The sequence below is a fragment of the Thamnophis sirtalis genome, unplaced genomic scaffold (assembly GCF_051295495.1).
Source record: "Thamnophis sirtalis isolate CommonGarterSnake01/CBP01778 unplaced genomic scaffold, rThaSir2_p1.2 scaffold_9, whole genome shotgun sequence".
NCBI lineage: Eukaryota > Metazoa > Chordata > Lepidosauria > Squamata > Natricidae > Thamnophis > Thamnophis sirtalis.
The window spans coordinates 73,981,927-74,000,810 of NW_028261389.1; the positions used below are offsets into that span (position 1 = coordinate 73,981,927).

Sequence of the window (18,884 nt, forward strand, 5' to 3'; positions counted from 1 at the left end):
TGACCGAGGCTTCCCAAGAGCCTGAAGCAAATTCCTGGTCCCGACAAAAAACTCTTTTATCAATCTACTGAGAATTCTGCTCCTTCACATCCAGCAAAGTCTTTCAAGGGAGGATTTACAGTCACAGACCTTATCTGGCTTGGAGAGCTGCCAGGCCGATATCTGCAACACTTGGCAAGGAGTCTCGGAGAGTCAAGAACCAATTAAGCGAACTAATTGTCTCCTGCAAACTCCACTCCCCTTTCGCTCCTCTTTTATTCCCTCTGGGAGGGGTCATTCACCGTCTATCTGTGGCCTTCCTCCCAAGACAACCCTTGTTTCTTAGCTGTTCCCTTCTCCTGGCAACTCTGTGCATGCGCACACTGGGAACAGGCTCCAGCTGTTCGTCTGCCTCATTGACGTCTGACTCTGAAGGCAGCTGATAACTGGCATACGGCTCTGGCCCCCTCTCTGCCTCCGACGCAGAGCCCTCATCAGAGCCTTCTACAGACTCCAGGACTGGCCCAGGTTCCTCCCCAACCTACTCACTGTCCGAATCTGCTGCCAGCTTCACAGGACGCTGGCTGACCAGAACAGCAACTTTGCTCGCTCCTGTAAATGACGCTCAGGATTTAGTTGGGCAACTGGCACAGGATTCAGTTTCTGAGGTCAACCCATTTCTGCTGGATTCAAGATTACTGTACATGTGATCAGATCGAATCAAGAAAACTCTCCTGCAAAGAATTTCTCTGTAGGCTTCTGACTCCGTGAAAATCTCCTTGTGTTTCACACTTAAGTGTGGAAATGAGACCCACACCTCTGATTTCCCCAGCCTTAGCAAAACAGACCATGAGCTAATTAAATCATCTCTCATTATTCTGGCTTTCCACCCCCCTTCCTCCTGCTTGGAGCAACGGAGCAGATGACCTGAGTCTAAATCGGAAGTAAATTGATATTCAAAGACTATAATCATAATTTCTTTAAAAAAAAAAAAAAAGACTAACATCATAGCAAACCTGGATCTACCTAGGAAAAACGGTATGGGCAGAGGTGGGTTTCACATCATTTTACCACCAGTTCGCCACACACCAAAAATGTGAGCGTGCATGGCTTGTGCTTTGCTCACACGTGTGCTTTGCACGCATAGGATGGCATAGTGCCAGGGCAGGTAGATGGGTGGGCAGGTCCACCCACAGGTTGCCACTTTCGGTTCATCCATACCAGGGGTGGGTTCCTGCCAGTTCTAACCTCTTCTATAGAAGAGGTTCCACAAATCTACAGTGCCGTTTAGAACTGGTTCCAGATCCCTCCTCCTCCCATCCGCACATCATCAAGATGAAGAACGACAGGAGGAATTCTGGGAGTTGAAGTCCACAAGTCTTAAAGCTGCCAAGTTTGAACACCCCTGGGTTTTTTTTTCTAAAGGGTTAGTGGTGCAAGGGTCTTGTAACTTGACAGCTTTAAGACTTGAGTCTTCAATGCCAGAGTTCCTGAGCCAACATGACTGGAGGAAGAATTCTGGGAGTTGAAGTCCACAAGTCTTAAAGCTGTTACATTTGAACACCCCTGGGGTTTTTTTTCTAAAGGGTTAGGGGTGCAAGGGTCTTGTAACCTGACAGCTTTAAGACTTCAATGCCAGAGTTTCTGAGCCAACATTTTGGTTGCTAATCAAGAGCGTTGTTAAATGAGTTTCACCACATTTTATAAGTTGCCCACGCCCACCCAGTCACATGACTGCCAAGCCACTCCCACCGGGTCACATGGCTGGCAAGACACTCCCACCCAGTCACATGGCTGGCAAGCCACTCCCACAAAGCAGGCCACACCTACAGAAGAGGTTCTAAAAAGAATTGAAGCCCACCACAGACCCAAACCAATCCAAACCGGCTGAATATCACTACTGGGTTTGGGATTATCAATATTAAACTTTAGGGGAAGAATATGGGTAAGATGGATCACAAGTTAATTAATGGCCGAACCTATTTTGTGACCACCAACCTGGTAGTGCTGAAGCCAAAGGCGGGATATTGCTCACAAGTTCCTTTTATCTTTTATCTGTTAATATTATTCGGTATATGATGAGAAGAACATGACAGAAGAGAAATAAACTCTTAGCCCGCTGTCAGGCCCTACAGCCATCTTTTCTTTTGGATCTTTGGCCTGCCAGACTTTCTAGCATTTTCTATTGTGGGGAAATGGGAGTGGGGATTGTACGGAGTTAGATGCTATGTAGCCATAACAACATTCTTTCCAGAAACCCAAGGTCATCCTTCGTCTCTGCACCTCTGCACCCGACCGGAACTGGATGGGGGGAAGCTGCCAGCATGGCAGTGGGAGATTGGACCATGTGATGGACTTTTGGGTGTGGGCGCAAGATCATGAACTTTAAGTTGGGTGGGGAAAACCGAGAAGCTTTCAGATTCAGGTTTTCCCAGATGTGCCAACACGGCTCTCTTAATAAATTGGAACTTTGAGGAATCCTTTGCCTCGGACTCTGATTTAATTTTGGATGCTATTTGGAATCCTGACGCACACTTAGAGTTTGTTCCTCACAGTCTGAGAATCCTCCCGGTGGCTTTTTTTGCAAATTCCAAATGGCCGTTCAAGTTTTTTGAACCCTGAGGAGAGTTTTCCATCTAACCACTCTGTCATAAAACCCAGATCGGTGGAGGGCTGAGTGATGGTTGTCCTTCTGGAACTGTCCCCCAGCTCATATGATGATACTCATTGTCTGGCAGAGTTGGACATATGACATATGAGCCGTGGTGATGGAGTGGCTAGAATGCAGTACTGCAGGCTACTTCTGCTGACTGCCAGCAATTTGGTAGTTCAAGTCTCACCAGCTCAAGGTTCCATCCTTCTGATATACAATACAATACAATAGCAGAGTTGGAAGGGACCTTGGAGGTCTTCTAGTCCAACCCCCTGCCTAGGCAGGAAACCCTACACTACTTCAGACAAATGGCTATCCAACATCTTCTTAAAGACTTCCAGTGTAGGAGCATTCACAACTTCTGGAGGCAAGTTGTTCCACTGATTAATTGTTCTAACTGTCAGGAAATTTCTCCTTAGTTCTAAGTTCTCTCCTTGATTAGTTTCCACCCATTGCTTCTTGTTTTACACTCAGGTGCCTTGGAGAATAGTTTGACTCCCTCTTCTTTGTGGCAACCCCTGAGATATTGGAAGACTGCTATCATGTCTCCCCAGTCCTTCTTTTCATTAAACTAGACATACCCAGTTCCTGCAACCGTTCTTCATATCTTTTAGCCTCCAGTCCCCTAATCATCTTTGTTGCTCAGGACGAAGAGGCTGTTTTGTTCTCACCATCTTCTGCGCTTGCTGAATGCTCTTGTTTAGGCCTGGTCAAGGCCAACCGTCTCTGCATACCAGATGGATGAGGCCACCTGAAGATGCACCCCACATGACTCCCTTGGGGGCTGGAGATTGGACATTTAACTTGGGGTTGTTGGAGGGGAGGGATTGGGGTAAACTTTTGATGTGTACAATTTTGCGCCGTTTAGCCTCAGATCTTGCTTTACTTCCGCTGCTTTCACATCATGTCCAGTAAAAGTACCTTTTCTCTAAAACAATGGAGTTGAGGGTTTTCCTTTCTTGGATTTTGAAGGAGGCACGCCTGACGTTTATCGTGACCTGTCAAAACCGCGCTCGACTAAACCGCGCCCGATTAAACCGCGTCGCTGACGTCATCAACAGGGCGACAACAGCCAGCATGGAGAAAGAAGGGTGCTTTAAATAGCGCTTTGAAAGCAAGCCGATTCAACTTAAGGTAAGGGTTAGGTTTAGGGTTAGGTTTAGGGTTAGATTTAGGGTTAGGTTAAGGGTTAGGGTTAGGGTTAGGTTTAGGGTTAGGTTAAGGGTTAGGTTTAGGGTTAGGTTTAGGGTTAGGTTAAGGGTTAGGTTTAGGGTTAAGTTTAGGATTAGGTTTAGGGGGGTTAGGTTTAGGTGTTAATTTTAGGTTTAGGGTTTACAGCGTGCTTCTGTCTCCGCGCTGTTGTTGCCCTGTTGATGACGTCAGCGACGCGGTTTAGTCAGGCACAGTTTAGTCGAGCGCGGTTTTGTGGTGGAACTGACGTTTATTCCTATTGCTATCACATAGCCCCAGACACTGCAAACGTCATAAATATGAGTCAGTTACCAAAAGTTCTAATTTTAATCGCTTGATACTGCAACCGTCTCAAATGGGAAAAACAGTCATCAGCCGCCTTTTTCCGCAACTTTGAACAGCCACTATATGAACTGTTGTAAGTTGAGAACTGGAATTGATTATGCCAATAACCAAAGGAATCGCAGTGCCTATATACATATCCGGCAGAAACTTTGCCTGAAACCAATGCGGACAACCATTTAAATGAATTTATTAAAAAAAAAACATATTTAGCAGCAAACCGTATGTAAAACGTTGTTCAAACCGATCTCCTTAGTGTCCTTTAGGTGCGAGCGTTTTCACTTTGAAACCAAATAGGCTTTAAAGAGGCAAATATTTTCTGGTTTAGCGTGCACAGTATAGCGGAAGGGGCTCGTTACAATTCAGTTGCTACGTTCTGGAGTTAGATGGACAGAAGATGGAAGGATGAGGAAGAAACATCATTATTTAAGAAGATCGCTCGAAGGCTGAAGAGCCTCCTTCTCATTCCACATTATGTTGAAGAAAGGGGCATTTAACAAACTCCCCACAGTTACTAGATCTCTGAATTTTGAGTAGTCCCCTTACAACATACCCAAAACATGGCCCAACATATGAAGCTTGGTACACAACTTCAATGATGGTTTTTGCTTCCTAACCAACATGTTTTTGCTCAGTAAGGCCAATATTTGGAAAATGGGGAGCCCTTAACAAGCATCTCTTACCATTAGCAGGGTAAGAATGAGGCTTGCTTTCCATTCCCACAAACCTTTGACCTGCGTCCATCACGAATGAGGACCCCAGGGGTGTATGCTCACCTTCCCCATAGGATCTTCTTGGGAGAAGGAACGGCTGTAAAATTAATATACACAACTCAGGAGGACAACATGGCTGGAATGCTGGTAGTTGTTCTAGATTGCTTGGCCAAGAATTTGGACCTCCCAAATCTGGATATTTTGTTTTTGTTTGTTTAGAGGGTCGAATTTAGGCCTGTCTGTTTATTTGGCTGGATGGAGTGGAAAGCCGTATCGTGCTCCCAGAAAGGACCAGTTCCTGGTATTTATCCACCACTTCCTGGTAAACAGGGCCACTGTTCTTCAGCGCAAACCTCACGGCGGAGTCTTGGTAATGGGGTTGAAAGCTCGGACAGGGATAATTCCGACATGCTGAAGAAGACGGGACCACAGGCTGTAGCACTAGACAGACGGAAGCCGGGGGTTTTCCTGGAAGCAAATGTTTATACCTGTCCAAAAGATAAGAAGAACAATAACAACGGTTACCATTGTCTGTAAAGATTGCGTTAAGGAAGGCAGCTTCGTAAGAGCTGTGGCGGCACAGTGGTTAAAATGCAGTACTGCAGGCTGATTTCTGCCGACTGCCAGCAGCTCGGCAGCGCGATGCTCACCAGCTCAAGGTTGACTCAGCCTTCCTTCCTGGGTAAAATGAGGACCCCAGATTGTTGGGGGGCAAGAGGCTGACTCTATAAACCGCTTAGAGTGGGCTGTAAAGCACTGCGAAGTGGTATGTAAGTCTAAGTGTTCTTGCTATCATCACACACTTATTACAAGTTTATTAAGAGCCGTGTGGTGCAGTGGTTAGAATGCTGTATTGCAGTGTACTTCTGCTAACTGCCGGCTGCTGGGCAGTTCGATCCTGACTGGCTCAAGGTTGACTCAGCCTTCCAGTAAAGTAAAATGTGGTCAGTAAAATGAGGACCCAGCTTTCCTCCCTCCCTCCCTTCCTTCCTTATTCCCTTTTTCATTCTCCTTCCATGTGGCACAATGGTCAGAATGGAAGTACTGCAAGCTAATTCTGCCCTCTGCCAGCAGTTCGATTCTCACAGGCTCAAGGTTGACTCAGCCTTCCATCCTTCCGAGGTCAGTGAAATGAGGACCCAGATTGTTGGGAGCAAGAGGCTGACTCTGTAAACGGCTTAGAGATGGCTGTGAAGCACTGTGAAGCAGCATATAAGTCTAAATGCTGTTGCTATTGCTTTCATGCACCATATACTACAGACTACTTTAAGAGGTACAGATAATCCTCAGCTTATAACCCTTTGTTAAGGGTTGGGGCGCAGCTACAGCAACACTGAAACAAGTGAGTTATGTCCATTTTTCACACAACCATTGCAGCCTTCCTACAGTCACGTAATCAAAATCCAGACGCTTTATATTTCATATTTATCACCGCTTCAGTGTCATGTTATCCCTTTTTTGTGACCTTCTGACTAGCAAAGCCAATGGGGAATCAAAAATTCATTTAACAACCGTGTTGGTAACTGAGCTCCTGTAGGGATACGTTCAACGACTGGGGCCAGAAAGGTCGTAAAATGAGGCAAAATTTACATAACAAAAGTCTCCCCCGGCAGAAGAAATTTGGGATGCTATTGTAGATTAAGGCCCGTGGCACAACAAAACCGTGCTCGACTAAGCCGCGCCCGATTAAACCGCATCGCTGACGTCATCAACAGGACGACAACAGCGAGCGCGGAGAAAGAAGGGCGCTTTAAATAGCGCTTTGAAAGCAAGCCGATTCAACTTAAGGTAAGGGTTAGGTTTAGGTTTAGCTTTAGGGTTAGGTTAAGGGTTAGGGTTAGGGTTAGGTTAAGGGTTAGGGTTAGGGTTAGGGTTAGGGTTAGGGTTAGGGTTAGGGTTAGGGTTAGGGTTAGGTTAAGGGTTAGGATTAGGTTTAAGGTTAGGTTAAGGGTTAGGTTTAGGGTTAGGTTTAGGTTTAGGGGGGTTAGGTTTAGGTTTAGGGGTTAATTTTAGGTTTAGCGTTTACAGCGTGCTTCTGTCTCCGCGCTGTTGTCGCGCTGTTGATGACGTCAGCTACGCGGTTTCGTCGAGCGCGGTTTAGTCGAACGTGGTTTTGTGGTGGAACCGTTAAGGCCTACTAGACTAAGCTGAGATAAGACCTGGATTTGCCATATCTCATTCCGAGCCATGGGGAAGCCATAGTTTGTGGCTGGGCTGCTTCGGAGTGAATCAACCGTCCAAGATGATGCTCTCCTAGCGATGAGAATGGGGCTGAAGAAATCAGCCTAAATTCTCTGCCAAAGGGAAAGATTGGCCCCCTTGCAGCCACACGCCGAGCGGACTCTATTTTCAGAGTTCCGCTAGGACACCAGGAAACTGAGAAACTCTCATGAGCACCACAACTGCTTGAACAGAAGGTACACAATTGTTGACCACAATAGCACAAGAGCTCCCTTTCAATAGGCAGCAGAACTGAGGGCGGGGGAGTAGAAAAATAGTCAGAATGAAAGAAAATGGAGGAGGAACAAAAGCAGGAAGGAAATGGACTCGAGCTCTGGAGGTTGGCGGTGTCCGTCCATAACCCAACTACCCGGAGGTCTCCTCAGATAATGCAAAATCTCCAGCAATGAAAGGAGCTTGTGAAAGAGCTAGTGTGGTTGAGTGTGGTCTGGATTCCCAGAAGGGAAGGGCTGCATTCTGGGTGGCCAAGAGAGAGCAAAATCTAGAAATCTCTTCCCAAGGAAACTGGACTTTTCTTTTTTCCTTGAAGACGTTTCGCATCTCATCCAAGAAGCTTCTTCAGTCCTGACTTCTGTTCTTCGGTCAGAACTGAAGAAGCTTCTTGGATGAGAAGCACAATGTCTTCACACCAGCGGTGAAATCCTCTGAAGTCCGCTACCAGTTCCGTGAGTCTGCTACCAAGCGCACACTTTTGGTAGCTAAGGCGCGCCCGTGCAGCGCTGAAAAAGGAAAATTTTGGAAGCCTCCCGAGTCTGCAAAGGTAAGTAGAACAGCGAGGAGGGAGGGGAATCCGCTGTGCCACGCGATTTAGATCAGCTAGAAAGCAGGAAATCTGACGATTCTAGGTAATATAAATCATGCGTCACAGCTGAAATACTAGTTCAGCCAAAATCGGTAGCACTTTTTACTACGGGTTTGAGTGAACTGATCTGAACCAGTAGCATTTTGTCCCTGCTTTACACACACACACACACACACACACACACACACACACATCTTTTTTTTAAAAAATACCTTTGGAACAACCATGACCTGGATTTCCATAGACAAAATTTAGATAGTTTTGTTGGGAAGAATAGAATCAACCCAGCTCCTCCCTAAAGGTTCTCTTTAGTACATTTCCCGTCCCGGAGCCACACGATCCCCTTTGGCGACCTCCCAATGAGCAAGGGGAAAGCAGATTCACTTAATAACCAAGTGACTCATTTAACAACAGCAGGGATTCCATTAACGAACGAGGGCAAGGCAAGTCGTAAAACGGGACGAAACCCACACAACGAATGTCTCAACACCGTAAATGTTGGGGAACTGTGGTTGGCCGCCAAGGACTTGCCGTATCTGGCGGAGGGGAAAAATATTGAGGAAAGCCATGTATCTTACCGCCTGAGCATGTCGGGAGGCATAATGTTTCCATGCTCATCCAAAGGGGGAGCCCGGCACTCGCTTCTGAACTTCAGCTGCTCGCACTTGTTCACTTCTTTCTTTGTCAGGCTCAGGACCCGTTTCTTGTGCCCGAGGTCCACAAACAGGGCTTCTCCTTCAATGAACTTGGCGTAGGTGTTCCCATCCAAGAGGGAAGGAGGTGGGACCGGCGGCTCAGCCAAGGTGGGCTTCCTGGGAGCAGTGATCCATCGCCACGTGTTGCTGTCGAAAGGCTGGTCCATCCTGGGCCGGTAGACGGGAGGCAGCCTCCCGACATCCAACCAGGTGTGGTATCCCCAGATGTGCCAAAGGACAGCTTCCTCCAGCGGGCAACGCATCTTCTGGAGAACTTTGATCTTGGAATCTGTGCACGGAGGCTTCTGAGTAGCTAGTTTGTGGTAGGGCCGGGGGGAAAATCCAGGCCATGGGATGTATTTCTCGGCGCAGAGGTAGTGCCGTTCTTTCCAGGTAGCCATCTTGAAAAGGCCATCGGAGGAGTCCTAATTTTGGGGGGGGGGGGAACAAGAAAGCGGCTCACAGCTCTCATAAGCTCCAATAAAGTTACGATGTTTTATTTACGTGTCCCATCTTGTTTGCCGCCCATCTAGCCCAAGGCCACTCTGCTCTGATCTAGGCTTCCCCCAAAACACAAAGCAGATTCCTGGTCCCGAGAAAACCCCTTTTTATTAAACGAATGTGAATTCCTCTCATTCACCTTCAGCCAAGGCCTGGCAAACAGTCTTTCAAAGGTGAAGTTACGACCACAGACCTCATCTAGCTTGGAAAGCTGCCATGTCAATATTTTCCAATGCCGCGGAAGGAAAAACTGGGCACAGAGTCTCTGAGATTCACGGACAGATCTTCACACTCCTGAAAAGAACTCACGACTGGACGAACGAATTGTTTCCTGCAGAAGCTCCCTCCCCTTTTGCTCCTCTTTTATTTCCTATGGGAGGGGCCAATCCCCGTCCACCTGTGGCTTTACTCCCAAGTCGACCCTGATTTCTTAGCTGTTCTTTTCTCCTGGAAGCTCTGCGCATGCACACACTGGGAACAGACTCCAGCTGTTCCTCTGCCTCATTGCTATCTAGCTCCAAAGGCAGCTGAGAACTGTCGGATGGCCTTGGCCCCGTCTCTGCCTCTGATGCAGAGCCCTCATCTGAGCCTTCCTCAGCCTCCAGGACTGGCTCATATTCCTCCCCAACGTCCTCACTATCCGACTCTGCTGCCAGCTCCACTGGTCGCTGGTGGGCCGCAACCGACCGTCGGAAGCTTACAGACAATGAATAAAACGTCAATTTTATTCAATGAAAGGGGCTGGAGGCTAAAACATTTGAAGAACGGTTGAAGGAATTGGGTTTGTCTAGTCCAGTGCAAAGGAGGACCAGGGATGACATGCAGGCAGTGTTCCAATATTTGTATGTCTGTCACAAAGAAGGGGAGTGGGAGGGTCAACCTATTTTGCCAAAGCACAAGTAGGTAAAACAAGAAACAACGGATGGAAACTAATCGAGGAGAGAAGCAACCTGCAACTAAGGAGAAATTTCTAGACAGCTTAGAATAATGAATCAGTGGAACTGCTTGCCTCCAGAAATTGTGGGTGCTCCACCACTGGAGGTTTTTAAGAGGCGACTGAACAGCCATTTGTCTGAAGCAGTATAGGGTCTCCTGCCTGAGCAGGGGGTTTGACTAGAAGACCTCCAAGGCCCCCTCCACCTCTGCTATTCTGCTAAAATGCTGGATAAAACATTAAAACAATAAATGAACATCTTACATTTCAAAATGCAATTAAAATAAAAACCAGGCAGGATGTCCATCTAGAATACATGTCAGGCTAAGTGGCTTTGGGTAAACAATATCTTAGAAATTTATAAATTGTGTGCCTGCTTCGCCAGGGGGAAGGAGTTATATTATCTTTGAAATAGATTTATCAGTATTCAACTGGGGGAGGAGAGAATGTATGTATATATGTGTTCTCTTTTGCCTTGCTTACCCACATTTTGGGGGGTGTAGTCTTGTTTAGCATTATTTTGCTTTTGTTTGTGTATATATATACAGCTGATAAAGGAGGATATATATATATATATATATATATATATATATATATATATATATATATATGTCTGTGTGTGTGTGTGTGTGTGTGTGTGTGTGTGTGTGTGTTTATTTGTGCTGATAAATAAATAAAGGGAGACTAGTATAGATCTATTTCAAGCTATTTAGCTCTCATCAGCTAGCCATACCCTTACTGGGATTTGAACCTGGGCTATATTGCACACTAAACACAAATATAACAAAGGCAACAGTAAAAATATTGGGTTTCTGTCATGATGGACTCTTGTGATGAGCCGAAGGGCAGATGATGGAAGCAGTTAGCTTCCTCCCATAATTGGGGCTTACCAGGGGTTGTAAAAAATCTAATATATATATATATATATATATATATATATATATATATAGATAGATAGATAGATAGATAGATAGATAGATAGATAGATAGATAGATAGATAGATAGATAGATAGATAGATAGATAGATAGATAGAGATAGATAGATAGATAGATAGATAGATAGAGATAGAGATAGAGATAGATAGAGATAGAGATAGAGATATATAGATATAGATATATATATAGATATATATATATGAATCCCAGTAGGGGTATGGCTAGCTGATGAGAGCTAAATAGCTTGAGGTAGATCTATACTAGTCTCCCTTCCTAATATGATTTGATTGCTTACTAGTAGCCTATGACTATCACTAAGTGTTGTATCTTATGATTTTTGATGAATGTATTTTATTTTCCTTTATGTACAGAGAGCATATACACTAAAGGCTAATTTCTTGTGTGTCCAATCACACTTGGCCAATAAAGAATTCTATTCTATTCTATTTACTCTACTGTACTGTACTCTACTATCTTCTATTCTATTCTATTCTATTCTATTCTACTATCTTCTGTTCTATTCTGTTCTACTCAATTATCTTCTATTCTATTCTATTGTACTATCTTCTATTCTATTCTACTGTACTGTACTCTACTATCTTCTATTCTATTCTATTCTACTATCTTCTGTTCTATTCTGTTCTACTCAATTATCTTCTATTCTATTCTATTGTACTATCTTCTATTCTATTCTACTGTACTGTACTCTACTATCTTCTGTTCTATTCTATTCTATTCTATTCTACTCTATTATCTTCTGTTCTGTTCTATTCTATTGTACTCTATTATCCTGTTCTATTCTATTCTACTCTATAATCTTCTATTCTATTCTATTCTACTCTACTATCTTCTGTTCTATTTTGTTCTACTCAATTATCTTCTATTCTATTCTACTGTACTATCTTCTATTCTATTCTACTCTGTTCTATCGGAACACTATTATCATGTCAATGTGGTACCCTTAACAGTACCCATGGTGCGACAGCAACTGGAGCTCTCGGAAATGCTCCTTGCCTGAAGCAAAGCTAGGACACTTTTAGTCCAGAACTCCCAGCCTTAGAACAAAATGCACCGTTTGTGAACAATGTTGGCCCATGCTGTTCTTGATGTGACTGGCGTGTTGTCTTTAAAAAAAAAAAAAAAATTACTGCCATTAATTGAATTTAAAAACTAAATCAACAGGAAGAAAAAAAAATCAGAAAGAAAATTACAAAGAAGAAAAACAAGTGAAACAAAAACCATAAACCCATATTCAGAGATACTTATATGTAAGTTCTAAACATTTCAGCGAACGGCAGCCATATTCCATTATAATCACCCCTAGGTAATCTACATATCAATGCGAGTGATTCATAAGTTGCTAACCACTTTTGCAGATATTAAGTTCTCTGGGTTCTATATTTAACCTTCTAATGCTGAAGAATTAAATATATTTTGGATATAAATAGGGCCTGGAGAATCTACTTTAACAGAATAACAGAGTTGGGAGGGACCTTGGAGGTCTTCTAGTCCAACCCCCTGCTCAGGCAGGAAACCCTACACCATTCAAAACAAGTGGCTCTTCAGTCTCTTCTTAAAAACCTCCAGCGTTAGGAGCAACCACAACTTCTGGAGGCAGGCAGTTCCACTGGTTAATTGTTCTTACGGTCAGGAAATTTCTCCCTAGTTCTAGGTTGCTTCTCTCCTTCATCAGTTCATCGGTTGGCATCCATTGTATCTTCTCCTGTCTTCAGGAGTGTGGCAACCCCTTAGAACTTCCCTTGTCAATTTCAATGCAATACAAACATAATTTCAAAACAAAAAAAAGAACATAGGAGAATATTAGCAATAGCAATAGCAGTTAGACTTATATACCGCTTCATAGGACTTTCAGCCCTCTCTAAGCGGTTTACAGAGTCAGCATATCGCCCCCCACAGTCTGGGTTCTCATTTCACCCAACTCGGAAGGATGGAAGGCTGAGTCAACCTTGAGCCGGTGAGATTAGAACCGCTGAACTGCAGATAACAGTCAGCTGAAGTGGCCTGCAGTACTGCACCCTAACCACTGCGCCACCTCGGCTAGCAATAGCAGTTAGACTTATATACCGCTTCATAGGGCTTTCAGCCCTCTCTAAGCGGTTTACAGAGTCAGCATATCGCCCCCACAGTCTGGGTCCTCATTTCACCCACCTCGGAAGGATGGAAGGCTGAGTCAACCTTGAGCCGGTGAGATTTGAACCGCCGAACTGCAGCTAGCAGTCAGCTGAAGTGGCCTGCAGTACTGCACCCTAACCACTGCGCCAGTCTCTTCTTAAAAACCTCCAGCGTTAGGAGCACCCACAATTTCTGGAAGCAGGCAGTTCCACTGGTTAATTGTTCTTAAATGTCTCATTGTTGACTTAATATATGTAATAACATTCTCCCCAAATGGAACAATTATAGGACACCGCGCAAGCTTCTTTAAAAAAAAAAAGAGCATCGCATAGCCAATATCAATAATTTATTCAAGCCCTTCTGATGTAAAGATAATGGAGTCCAATAAATCCATAATATTTTGCAGAAGAAAATATTATCCAAGATCTTTTGAAGGCCTGGCATCGATGTTGACACCTCTTCCCATGGCTTAGTTATCATAGGAATTGCTAATTCTTTCTTCTATTCAACCGCTACAAGTTTGCAGCTACTCAAACTGATTCATCGGTTTTTCTTTTGTTCTTATTATAGCTTTCCTGGTGACAAATCCCTTCGGTTTTCTTGGCATGATTTTGGAAGCGGTTGGTCCTGTCCTTCTCTCTCCTAGGGATGAGAAGAACAAACGGGTACCCAACTGCTTCAGGCCAAAGGCTAGACTAGAACTCACAGCTTCCTGGTTTCTAGCCTGGTGCTTAATCGTCATCATTGTCTGTCAACCGCCCCATAATCCCTTGGAGTCTGGGCAACTGAAAGAAGCTGAGTGTTTATTGGCCAGATGCCCTTCCTGTCGCCAGGGCAGAGTTCTATTCAGCAGATAAATTCTCATTGTGCCCAGAGAAATATGTGGCTCTACCTAGGATTGAACTCACAACCTCCCGATTGTGAGGCAAGAGCGCTACCTCTAGGCCACTCAGCCTGGTGCTTTATCCACTGCCTCAAAATAGCTCTCTTATCATCCACTTTGCATAAAAAAAAAAACAATCAAAATGCCATTTTCCAAAAAAAATCAAATACCACAATCTTTGAGCCAATAGTTTACCATCAAATATAGTTTGTTATGAGCAATAGATATTCAAAGATCATTGAAGGCCCCTGGGAAAGAAATGTGTAACATTTCTCTTATTCCAAAAGTATAAGAGTTACGACCACAACTGAGGCCCACATTTCTGCTGCTAAGTGAGACGGTTAAGGAAGTTTTGCCCCATTTAAGGACCTTTCTCGCCACAGCTGTCAAGTGAATCACTGCAGTTGTTCAGTTAGTAAAACAGCTGTTACGGGAACCCGGCTTCCCCTTTGACTTTGCTTGTAAGGTCGGAAAAAGGGGACCCCGGGATACTGCCAGCGTCGTAAATACTTGGCCAGTTGCCAAGTATCCAAATTTTGATCATGTGACCAGGGGGATGCTGGAGTGGTGGTATGCGTGAAAATTGGTCTTAAGTTCCTTTTTCGGTGCTGTTGAAACTTTGAACGGTTAGCAAATGAATGAATGTAAGTCAAGGACTACTTAAGGTAAAGGCAACACATATGTGCTAGTTGTTCCCGACTCTAGGGGGCAGTGCTCATTTCCGTTTCTAAGCGGAAGAATTGGAATTCGGTGGGGTTCTCTCATTTAGGTAAAAATTCCCCTCGCACATGTGTGCTAGTCGTTCCCAACTCTAGGGGGCAGTGCTCAAAGCTGAAGAGCCAGCGCTGTCCAAAGACATCTCCGTGGTCATGTGGCCGGCATGACTAAACGCCGAAGGCGCGCGGAACGCTGTTACCTTCCCACCAAAGGTGGTTTGTATTTTTCTACTTGCATTTTTACGGGCTTTCGAACTGCTAGGTTGGCAGAAGCTGGGACGAGGTAGCAGGAGCTCACTCCATTATGCAGCGCTAGGGATTCGAACTGCCGACGTTTCTAATCAACCAGCTCAGCGCCTTAGCCACTGAGCCACCGCGTCCCAGTCAAGGACTACTTATAAACAGCTATATTGTAATCTGCAGGCCTATATACCTCAAAGACCTTGGAAGAAAATCTGCGTAAAACAACAAAGGGAGGAGGTGATTGTAAATATTTTGACGATTCGATTGAAAAACTGTATTTCCCCAAAGCCGAGAGAAGCACCTGCCTTCGTTCTGTGGTCTTCGCTCCTCCTTTCTTCTACTTTCTACATAGTTGGGGTTTCCCACTTTCATGAAGAATTGCCACAGCAACTAGTTGTGATGTCACATCCTAGGAACTGTGACTTCAGTCAAGGTCTGAAGGAAGAAAATTGTGATGTCTTTTTCCTACGCCGATGGGGGGGGGGGGATTAAAAACATTCCTGGGCTTCCAATTTTGCTTCCCACTTATCAGGTTTTTAATTTCTGGTTGCAGATTGCCCGCTCTTGACTTATTCATGATATTTGGTGAAAGGAAAGAGGAAGCCTGTGTGACTTAGAAGTTTAATACGGGAATTAATATAAGCCAGTATTAACTTCTCTGTAATCCCATGCATACTTACCTGGACAAATCCCATTAAATTCAGAAAAACCATCCTTCCAAAGAGGCCCACCTTCAATTCAGACTGTTAGAGGAGTCCATCCTTATCCCACAACTCAAATCTGTGATCATTTTGTGCGTAGCCATTAGCGGTGCCCTGATCGAGGTTGACAAAAAGTACCATTTAGTACCAGCCTAAATGTTGGAGATGTGGCTCTCTCGATGCTACATATTTTCATATATGGTGGACCTGCCAAAAGGTTAAGGCATTTTGGATTTTAAAAAATGGTGGATTATGCAAAATATCTTTAAAAGAAGGATAAAGTTTACTCCTCAGCTATTCTTACTAGGTATATGTACTGACTTTACAGTGGTAGAGACTAACTTGATTCTGCATCTAATAACGGCAGCAAGACTGTTGGTGGCGCAATACTGGAAGAAGGAAGACTTGCCTACAACTCAAGAATGGACATTGAAAGTTACAAACTTAGCCGAGATGGCTAAAATATCGGCATATCCTAAAGATCACTCAAATGAGAGATATAAACGAGACTGGGAAAAAATGGATTGACTATGTACAAAATAAATACGGGACCAAGAAATTCCAGTTAGCCTATGCTTAAGATCAGAAATGATTTAAATTGTTTAAAGTTGGTTCAGCAAGAAGAAGCTAAGGTCAATGTAGAATGTTATTAATTTCTTTATTTCTTTTTTTCTCAACAGATTTTAGACTGTGTTTGTTAGAAATCCATACCGTGTACAGGTTCTGGGAAGTCGGGGGGGGGGGGAAGGTGGAGGAGGGTTGGGGGAGAGGGTGGAGGGAGGGGTATATATTAGGCTAGACAAGAATTTGGTGGTAAACTAGAATTATTTTGACATACAAAAAATTGTACTTCGATGTCTTACTGATTGAGGAATAATGAAATGTTTGCCTTAAAAGAAATAAAACTTTTGAAATCAAAAAGTACCATTTGTCATGGAATTGCTTAACTGAAGCTAGAAGTAGAACACGTCAAAGAAACAATGATAGTGTGGCCAAAAAAAATGGTATATTCGATAGTTAGATAAATGGCGGCAACTACGGGAACAAAATTATAAATTAACAATGGCAACTGCACATAAAGAGAATTTGTACAAAGTGATTTATCGATGTCACCTGAAAGATTGGCAAAAATGTTTAAAGACAAATCAATCAAATTGTTGGAAATGCCATCAAATGCATTTGGATATGTACAAAAGAGAAAAAATACTGGGCAAGAATTCGAATACGGCTGGAGAAGATGAGGCAGCAACATATTGAGTTAAAACCTGAATTGTTCTTGTTGGGTATCTCACCAGGGAAATACAGTAAAGAAAATGTATATTTGATTATGCCAGTCTCTGCTTTGCTGTTGCTTCAGCTGCCATGAAACGGGGAGGGAGGGCATGGTATTTGGGAGGGGTTACTCATTGTGCTGGAGGAAGGTTCTGGAGTTCAGCTGCTGGTCGGACTACGCATGCGTGGGTGATTCCCGCCAGGACTAACGGCACCGACATTCCATCTTCGTGATGCCTTTTGAAGTTATCTCACACCTGACACTTGAGAGAATTATGGTTGGACTGTAACTGTGATGCCAAGGGGTGGGGAATGGGCTATTCTATATATCAATCGCTTTCGCGCCTAAATAATCAGATTTCGCTACGCTATGCCTTTAATCATTTATAATTAGTAAAAGTACACTTGATTTCTACACATGGAGTCTCGTGGTCTTCTTTCCTAATTATCTAATGGAGAGGTGCTGACAGATTATTCATGTAATAACTGCGGCTACAATTGTATTTGCACAAAATTGGAAAGCTGAAGAAATCCCTAAAGATGAAAATGTGATTAAGAAAATATTAGATTGTGCAGAAACGAGTAGATTAACGCTAGCAATTGAAGGAAAGGAAGAATCTGATTGTTGTAATATATGGGGGCTATTTTATCTTTGGTTAGAAAATGAATATGGATAAAAAAGTATAAAATTAAATAATTTAGGAAGAGAAATGTTGTAACAGGGGATATGTTAAGTTGTAATGTTAAAAGAACAGATCCATATAAAGAATTTGGTGGTAAGCTATAACTATTGTGACACAAAAAAGTGTACTCAGACAACACAGATTGATGAATGACAAAATGTTTGTTTTAAAAAAATTTAAAAACTTTTTTTAAAAAAAAGGAATTGCTTAACTAATACCAACTCTTAACCCAGGTTGACACATGCCAACTTTTAACCCAGGTAGCTTCAAAGGGTATCCTTTCCAGTGAACTAAATATTGCAAACGGCCCCTATACAGCCTAGAATCTAACATTTTCTTCACTTCAGATGTATTTAGAATAGCAGATTCCCTCATCTGCAGATTCTTCTTCATAAGCGTGTGTTTATTGCTGGTTTAGTGCATGAAGGTCTTGGATGGATGGCATCAGAATTGGTCAGATGGGAGAACAACAGGGATTGGAGGCCATGTTGGGAAGCCAGAAAAAACATCCTGGAGGAAACAATGGCTCGCATTTCGAATAAGGGAGTGGGAAGGGACCTTGGAGGTCTTCTAGTCCAACCCCTTGCTCATAATCCCTATATCATTTCAGACAAATGGTTATCCAATCTCTTCTTTAAAACTTCCAGGGTTGGAGCATTCACAACTTCTGGAGGCAAATTGTTCTACTGATTAATTGTTCTGTCAGGAAATTTCTCCTCAGTTCTAAGTTGCTTCTCTCCTTGATTAGTTTCCATCCATTGCTTCTTGTCCTGCCTTCAGGTGCTTTGGAGAATAGCTTGACTCCCTCTCCTTTGTGGCAGTCCCTGAGATATTGGGACAGTGATATGATCACTCGTCCTTCTTTTCATTAACTAGACATACCCAGTTCCTGCAGCTGTTGTTTTAGCTTCCGGTCCCCTAATCATCATTGTTGCTCTTCCCAGCACTCTTTGTAGAGTCTCAGCATCTTTTTTATATTGTGGTACTCAAACTGGACGCAGTATTCAGAACTGCTAGGAACTGCAGCCTTCCAAGGAACTTAGGCAATACATAACATTTCTTTACAAAAGGCAACCGAAACCTCCTGCTTTAAATACATAAATCCTTAGATAACCGATGGTTTGGACTGGACTGGAAGGATTGGAATAGCAGAGTTGGGAGGGACCTTGGAGGTCTTCTAGTCCAACCCCCTGCTCGGGCAGGAAACCCGACACCATTTGAAACAACTGGTTGCTCAGTCTCTTCTTAAAAACTTCCAGTGTTGG

General features: G+C 43.7%; 1 protein-coding gene across 1 annotated transcript; it reads right to left on the bottom strand.

Moving 5' to 3' along the window:
* Nucleotides 1-5,107: 5,107 nt before the first annotated feature.
* Nucleotides 5,108-9,017, bottom strand: TEX52 (testis expressed 52). The gene is made up of 2 exons (XM_087723059.1): nucleotides 8,500-9,017; nucleotides 5,108-5,366 (listed from the first exon to the last, which is right to left on the bottom strand). Exons 1-2 carry the CDS (start codon nucleotides 9,015-9,017, stop codon nucleotides 5,108-5,110), a joined length of 777 nt encoding a protein of 258 aa, XP_087579185.1.
* Nucleotides 9,018-18,884: the final 9,867 nt, after the last annotated feature.

Coding starts and splice junctions, on each gene's coding strand:
- TEX52 (XM_087723059.1), bottom strand. CDS start 9,017: ATGGCTACCTGGAAAGAACGGCACTACCTCTGCGCCGAGAAATACATC. Junction 5,367..8,499: donor CCTCCCGACATGCTCAGGCG/GTAAGATACATG, acceptor TCTTTTGGACAG/GTATAAACATTTGCTTCCAG.